General features: G+C 34.9%; 1 protein-coding gene across 1 annotated transcript in view; it reads left to right on the top strand.

The window, feature by feature from the left end:
- Positions 1-8,213, top strand: part of LOC107672563 (bromodomain-containing protein 3-like) — an 18,581-nt gene that overhangs the window by 1,484 nt on the left and 8,884 nt on the right. The window contains exons 2-6 of the mRNA XM_016465803.1: positions 80-414; positions 2,951-3,088; positions 3,203-3,347; positions 3,451-3,629; positions 6,849-7,220. Coding sequence (XP_016321289.1) covers positions 214-414; positions 2,951-3,088; positions 3,203-3,347; positions 3,451-3,629; positions 6,849-7,220 — 1,035 coding nt within the window. The 5' untranslated portion in view covers positions 80-213. The remainder of the gene's footprint in view (positions 1-79; positions 415-2,950; positions 3,089-3,202; positions 3,348-3,450; positions 3,630-6,848; positions 7,221-8,213) is intronic.

The following is an 8,213-nucleotide window of genomic DNA, read 5'->3' as shown; positions in this document are numbered from 1 at the left end:
TATGTGAGTGTGTGTGTGTGAGAGAGAGACTTTATTTTCATGTATATTTAATAAGATATTTCTCTACGTTTACTGGCAGCGTGCTGACACTCAGGTCCTGAGATGGGATGTGTGTGTCGAGGTGGGACTAAGGAGCAGCAAGAGGATCATTGTAACTGAGCTAAGAGACGTACAGACGTCATTCAGGCAACTTCTTCCCCTTAACTGAGCAGTATGTCGGTAGTCACATCCCCTGCCCAGGTGCCTCCACCTATTGTGAACCCTCCCCCTCCTGAGGTCACGAACCCTGGTAAGCCTGGCCGAAAAACTAACCAGCTACAATACATGCAGAATGTGGTTGTGAAGACTCTATGGAAGCATCAGTTTGCGTGGCCCTTTTACACACCTGTGGATGCCATCAAATTGAATCTGCCAGTGAGTAAAATGTTTTTGGCTTTCATTTCATATAGATATATATTTTTATTTTTTTAATGCAGACAAAGTCTGCATATATTTGATAAGATACAGTAAAACAGTAATATTATTATTGAAATATTATTGCAATTTAAAATAAATGTTTTGTATTTTATATTTTAAAATGTCATTTATTCCTGTGATGGGAAAGCTGAATTTTTTGCATGATTACTCCAGTCTTCAGTGTCACTTGATCCTTCAAAAATCATTCTAATATGCTGATTTGCTGCTCAAGAAACATGTATTACTATTTCCAATGATGAAAACATTTGTACTGCTTCATATTTTTGTGGAAACCATGATATACTAACATTCAAAAGTTTGGGTTCAGATAAAAAAAAATCTGTACTTTTATTCAGCAAGGACACATTAAATTGATCGCATTTATAATAATACAAAATATTTATATTTCAAATATATGCTGTTGTTTTGAACTTTCTATTCATCAATGAATCCTGAAAAAATGTATCACAGTTTCCACAAAAATATTAAGCAGCATCTGTTTTCAACATTGATAATGATCAGCTTTGTCATCACAGGAATAAATTACATTTTAAAATAGAAAACTTATTTAGTTATTTTAAGTTGTAATAATATTTCACAATATTGTTTATACTGAATTTTTCATTAAAAAAATGCAGCCTTGGTGAGCATAAGAGACCTTTTTCAAAGACATGTAATAATGATAACATTTGACTTGAAGGTGCGCCTCTAGTGTTACCAAATTGAATTGCAAAAACAATTACTGTTTTTAAAGGTGTCCCCCATCTGATATTGGTCCAGCAAGCAGATAGTCCCGCCCCAAACTCATGCAGCTGATTGAGTCAGTGTTTTTGAATCGGGACTTTTTTTTTTTTTTTGCTGTTATATTGGGATTAACAAAATAAATGCAGGGTGGCCGTGGGTCCTTAAAAATTTTAGATAAAGTTTTCCTTAAACAATACCTTAAAAAGCCTTAAATTTCTTAAATTCAGATTCAGTGGGTCTTAAATATTTTTGGTCACATTACCGCAAAAATTTCTCCAGTCTGATGGACCCAGTGACTGTTTACAATCATTGGACAGACTGAACATTTTTTCCTCCGCTGTAGTTACTGCGTCATCAGAGAATTGCGACAGCAGAATCCAGTTGAACACCAGCTAGCTGAGCAGTATCCTAGCTGCTTTAAATGGGTTAATGCAAGTTTACTGAAAAATGGCTAGAGAATTTTACTTGCCCGACGAGACAAATAGCTTGATTAAAACTTAAGTGACCAAAAAATAACTAGTGACACATCAAAACATGAGAATGATTCTTCTGATTTTATTACATTCAGTTAAAACAGCGATTGATGATGGATAGTGTATTTCTGGTATCAATGTTGCGCTGCTGAGGCTCGTGCTGCCTGTGTCTGAGAGACACATGAAGAAATCAAATCAAATTAGCGTAACGGCATACATAAAGAAACTCACAAAACAAACATACTGAGGTAAAAATTTAAATGTTTAGTTTATTTATAACATAATGTAGTCAAGTATATTACTTATATTTTAGACACAACATTGACTGTTTTGTTCTATTTCACCAACGAAAATAGTTCCAAACAAAGATCAGAACAGAAGTATTCCACATTCTCCAAGCAACACTCTGCGTTTTTGTTACTGAGCGATTTGGCTCTTTGAAGGAATCGGTTGAATGAATGAGCCTACTGGCGGTTTAGTCTCATGTTTAAATGTATGCATTTTCCCCCAACATGTCTTATTTGTATATTCAAAATTTTATTTCAAACATTAATCTCATAACATTATTTACTGCAGTTGTAATTTTGAAGTGTAAATTATTTAATTTGATTGGTAACAGCCCTATAGTGTATATTGAATTGCTTGAACATTGCTTTGTAAGAATTTGACATGAAAGATGACGCATACATTTAATAGGGTTAAAAAATATTGGCCTTTATAAAGGTAAATAAAGGTAAATAACATACTGGTGTAAATATTAAAAACATGCAGATTTAAGAATGTAAAAGCTGATAGGACACTAATGAAAATATTGCTTCTGAATAAATAGTTTACATCACCAAAAATCTCGGTGATGCTGTGCTTTTGTGGGGATATTTTGTATGGGATATTGTCTGCTGATATGAAAAGTTCACTATAATATATCATAATAATAAATAGCATTTTTGACAGCGATGATATTTTGTTTTCTTTTTACATTTAACACATTAAATATTACATATACGTATGTAATATAATGTGTATTTCCATCATAGGTTTGGTCTTAAATTTCACATAAGGTGGTATTAAAAAGGTCTTTAAAAGTCTTAATTTTAACTTGTTCATATCTGTAGATGCCTGAAATGTCTAGAGTGTTATTTTTGGGAAATAAAATATAAATGACTTAATTATAGATTTATTATTTGAACATCCAAAAAATTATAAATCACCTCTAAATGTTTGTTTTCTTTCACCTAATGCACTAGAGCTGGTGTAATTTATTGGTCTGTGTTATATAGGACTACCATAAAATTATCAAGAATCCAATGGACATGGGAACCATAAAGAAGCGACTTGAGAATAATTACTATTGGACTGCTGGCGAATGCATGCAGGACTTTAACACTATGTTCACAAACTGTTACATCTATAACAAGGTAGATTTAAGTCCTTAATACTTAATACATTTTTTTAATTATATGCTTTCTTTCATTACCACTCTGTTTTATAATGTGCCATTTAAATTAATTTCCCTTGATATATTGTCCTAGCCCACAGATGACATTGTCCTCATGGCTCAAGCCTTGGAAAAGATTTTCCTCCAAAAGGTAGCTCAGATGCCCCAGGAGGAGGTGGAACTTTTACCCCCACCACCGAAGGGTAAAGCACGGAAACCTGTACCACCTCCTACTTCAGGTAACTGACTGGATGTCACAAATAATAAACATTTGAAGTTACCAGTGACATGCTGCTTGAAGGAGAGTTTCCAGCTGACCTTGTCATTATCACATCCAAACAGAAAACCAACAATCGATAGCACTGACTACTGGTTCTCCATCCTCGTCATGTCCGAGCTCCCCTCCTCAGCTGGCTCAGACTCCTGTAATAGCTGCGACTCCAGTCTCGACCATCACCTCCAATGTCCAAGCTGTGCCCCCTGCCACGTCCATGATCCCAACCGCACAGCCTGTTGTCAAAGTAAGACCAGTTAAAATTATGTGGAAGTAGCAGGTTTTATTTGCTCTGTCCTTTTCATTGTTCATGTCATAGCAGAGTACATTTTGAGGTCATTTGTAGGCAGGGGGAAATAAAAAATTAGTTTTGTTTTAGGGATGGATCAGTATGACCCAAGCCACTAAGGGCTTGTTTTCTAAGGATTTTTTTTTTTTTTATTAACTTTGTTTTCAAGGTTTCGGGGGCATTTGGGGCCCTTAACATGCTCAAAAACATGAAAATTGGTACACTTGTTGGAATCTGTGGCCATGGCAATGGGGGTCACCAGGGGGCCTGTGGCACAGCCTTTAAAATGGCCAATTTCGAGGGGCTCTGTAGCGCACACCATTTCACCTAGTCACCAAAATTCATACACATATAGATATCAACAGACCGAACAACTTTCGTGCTCCCATTCAGCGCTCCGCCCCACAGGAAGTCGACTATTCAGGGTTTTGTGAAAAACGCATGCTCTGGATTTTGATATACTTGTCCTAGGGTTTTCATCCGATTGGCAACAAACTCAATCAACATGATCTGGAGACATTTGGGAAGCTAAATTGCGAAGGAATTTTTGATATCTTGAAAGGTTTGGCCATGACAGGAAGTGTCTAATAACTTTTGCATACAATGTCTGATTTTGATCAAACTTCAGCAGTTTGTTCATTGTATGAGGCAGATCACATAGATGTGACTATTATGAGTCAAAGTTATAGAGCTACCAACTGGCAGCAGGAAGTGTGGGACGTTTTTTAAAAACGTTTTGAAATCGACATCTTTTATCCGGTTTGCTTCAACTTCATCAGAATAATGTCAAAACACGCCCAATGTAAATCTGTGAACGGATTTCTGATATCTTAAACAGTGTTGCCATGGCAAATATTTTTCTCGGGTGGTTTTGAGGCACTTAACATTCTTAGAATTGCTTAGTCACCAAACTCTGTAAATATATTGTTCTCATCAAGCCGGACAACTTTATATTTTTCAGTCAGTAGCTACGACCAACAGGAAGTTGGCTATTTTGGTTTGAATGTGGATTTTTTTGAAAAATCAGGCTGTGCATTATTGCATACTCCTCCTAGGGAATTCATGCAATTCACCCTAAACTTTCACAACATGATGCCAAGATATCTTGAATGGTGTTGCCATGGCAATTTATTAAAGTAACGGTAAAAAAGGAAACTCAAAACTTTTTACATATGGACAAGTCATTCTGAGGAAACATGCTTAGATTCATAAATTTATAATGCTCTTGAGGGCTAACAGTAAATTAAAAACTATCAGACATTTCATCTGAGATGAATGCTGTAATACTAAGGTTATCCACAAGGTTGTCACAGGATAACAACTCTTTTAATCCTGATCTTTTTCCTGTCTGTTTCCATCCATTAGAATGGCAAATGAATACATAGAGTCAGTTGTTGTGTTATTGTGTACTGTACTGTCAATATACACTTTTATATAATTATTTTACAAATGCTTATAGAGCATTAAAGGATAAGTTCACTTGTAGAATGAAAATTCTGTCATCATTTACTCACCCTCCCCTTTTTCCAAACCTGTATGAGTTTCTTTCTTCTGTTGAACACAAAAGATGATATTTTGAAAAACGTTGGTATCTGAACAGTTGATGGGCACCATTGACTTCCATAGTATTTTTTTTCCTACTATGCAAGTCAATGGTGCCAATCAACTATTCAGATACTAACATTTTTTCAAAGTATCATCTTTTGTGTTCAACAGAAGAAAGAAACTCATACAGGTTTGGAACAAGTGGAGGGTGAGTAAATTTTCATTCTGCAAGTAAACTTATCCTTTAAAATCATTTTAGATTTTATAGATCATTAAAAGATTTATATATATATATCCTTTCCGTTAATGTATTGGTTTCACTCTATTGCTATTCTAGAGTAACCTTTCATTGCTGTAACTCAACAACCAGACTGCCAGAGGGTTTAATGCATGTGCCCGCTGTGCACCGTTTTCCTGATGCCACTGCCGTTGCGGTGACACCGGGCTTGGGCCCGTCATCGCTGCTTGCAGCTATATTTATAATTATTTTTTACAAATATTTATCTAGAAATTATAAGAAATTACTGTATTTACTTAAACCTACAGTGGGTATAGAAAAGAATCATCCCCCTTTAAAATAATCACATTGTGTTGCTTCGCAGCCTAAAATGAAGATGGACACAGTTTTTGTTTTATCCAGCTGTATTTACTCAGTGCAACTTATAACATCCAAGTGAAAGATATAACACCAAAATGTCAAAATAAAACAGAATCACTGAGTTGGAAAAGGGATCACCCCCTTGAGTCAGTATTTTATCGAACCACCTTTTGCTTTAATTACAGCCTTTAGTCTGTTGGGATATGTCTCTGTCTCTACTAACTTTGCACATCTAGACTTTGCGATATTTGCCCACTCTTCTTTGCAGAACTATTTTATATATATATATATATATGTAATTTGATAGGTATTATATTTATATAAGTTTTTCTTTGCATTATTATATACCCAAAGAGTAAAAACATGTTACTTTATTGTATAAATGTAATACATTTTTGCATTATTATATACAGCAACTGACTATTTTTATTTATTTGTTCTTTTTTTTAAAAATATTAATATAATTGTTTTCTTTAATTTTGATTATAATTGTTTTCTTTTACTTCCATTTTTTTAGCTTTAAATATTTTTAGCAGCTAGGCTTTAAAGGAGATGAATTTAGAGATGCAACTTCTTTGAGAGGTCTTTAGTTTTCTGACAGCATGCTGTGCTTTATTGTGTTAACAGTCTAAAAGTAGCTGTAAGATTGTCAGCACACTAAAACCTTTTCTGAGATGTCTCATCTCTAAATTCATCTCCTAAAGCACCTCCGTTTCAGCCATCAAAACAGCTTTTGTAACAGATTCGCTGCCTTCAGCAATACATTTCACATCGCCTACTGTGAGCAATGTTCCCATTATTATGCATAATCAGTTTTTTTGTGAGGACTATGATAGTTTATGCAATAAAATGATGATCTCTAAAAAAAAAAAACATGTTTACTGATGGGTGTCTAATCAACTTGAGCCTAAACCAGACCACTTATAAAATGCTTCCTTAAGAGTAGTCTGTCAGACACCCCACTGATCTTTTTTTTTTTGCACATCCCTATTTCCTTCGTGTTCTAACACACATGCCGATCTAATTTTCCTCAGAAGAAAGGGGTGAAGCGGAAAGCAGACACTACCACACCCACAACCTGCGCGATCACTGCCAGCAGAAGTGAGTTGCCCACTGCGATGTTGGAATCCAAACACAGTAAAGTCATTTCCAGACGAGAGAGCACAGGTCGACCCATCAAACCTCCCAAAAAGGACCTGGAGGATGGAGATGTCCAGCAGCAAGGCAACAAGAAAAGCAAGCTCAATGATCATCTCAAATACTGTGATACTATCCTTAAAGAGATGCTTTCCAAGAAGCATGCGGCCTACGCCTGGCCCTTCTACAAGCCCGTAGATGCAGAGGCGCTCGAGCTGCATGACTATCATGAAATCATCAAGCAACCAATGGACCTCAGCACTGTCAAAGTATGGCATACAATTTCATCTTGAAAAGTCAGAAATTATTTCAGTTATTTAAGTATATATAGTAGTAAATATTCTCAAGAATCTAAAATATTAATTTATATAAATAAACGTTACACAAAAAAGCAAAAGTGAAAATTCAAAATTATTATATAAATAAACTATTGCACTATAAATAAAGTATTTATATACAAACTATAACTATTACATTTATAGTTATTTTTAACTCTATTATATATAATATGTGACCCTGGACCACAAAAGGGTCAATTTTTCGAAATTGAGATTTATACATCATCTGAAAGCTGAATAAATAAGCTTTCCATTGATGTTGTTAGGATAGGACAATATTTGGCCGAGATACAACTTTTTTGAAAGATTTGAAAATCTGGAATCTGAGGGTGCAAAAAAATAAAAAATATTGAGAAAATCGCCTTTAAAGTTGTCCAAATTAAGTTCTTAGCAATGCATATTACTAATTAAAAATTAAGTTTTGATATATTTACAGTAGGAAATATACTATGAAATTTATTTATGATCTTTACTTAAAGGAGACATATTATGCCCCTTTTTACAATATGTAATATAAGTATCTGGTGTCCCCAGAATGTGTCTGTTAAGTTTCAGCTCAAAATACCCCACAGATCATTTATTATATCATTTTGAAAATGCCCATTTCGAGTGGAAGCAGAAACATGCTGTTTTTCGTGCCTTTCTCTTTAAATGCAAATGAGCTGCTGCTCCCCGCCTCCTTTTCCAGAATAGAGCTGCGCCATTACAGCTCGTACCTGCTAAAAAATATCTGTTTAGTGTTTAGGTTCTGATTATCATGTTTATCTCGCTGAAATCGTGCATTTTAAACCATATGAGTTTAAACTTCTGATATACGGTTTTCTGAGAGCACACATCCGAAGCACATGGACAGAAAGCAGCTGTCACAACATGTGAGTACTAAACTAAGTTCTCATTCACACACAAGTTTACGTTAAAAACACA

Source organism: Sinocyclocheilus anshuiensis, unplaced genomic scaffold (genome assembly GCF_001515605.1).
Source record: "Sinocyclocheilus anshuiensis isolate Anshui unplaced genomic scaffold, SAMN03320099.WGS_v1.1 scaffold176, whole genome shotgun sequence".
Taxonomy (NCBI): Eukaryota; Metazoa; Chordata; class Actinopteri; order Cypriniformes; family Cyprinidae; genus Sinocyclocheilus; species Sinocyclocheilus anshuiensis.
Note: the sequence above shows the minus strand (reverse complement) of the source record. Positions and strands in the feature narration are given on the sequence as shown.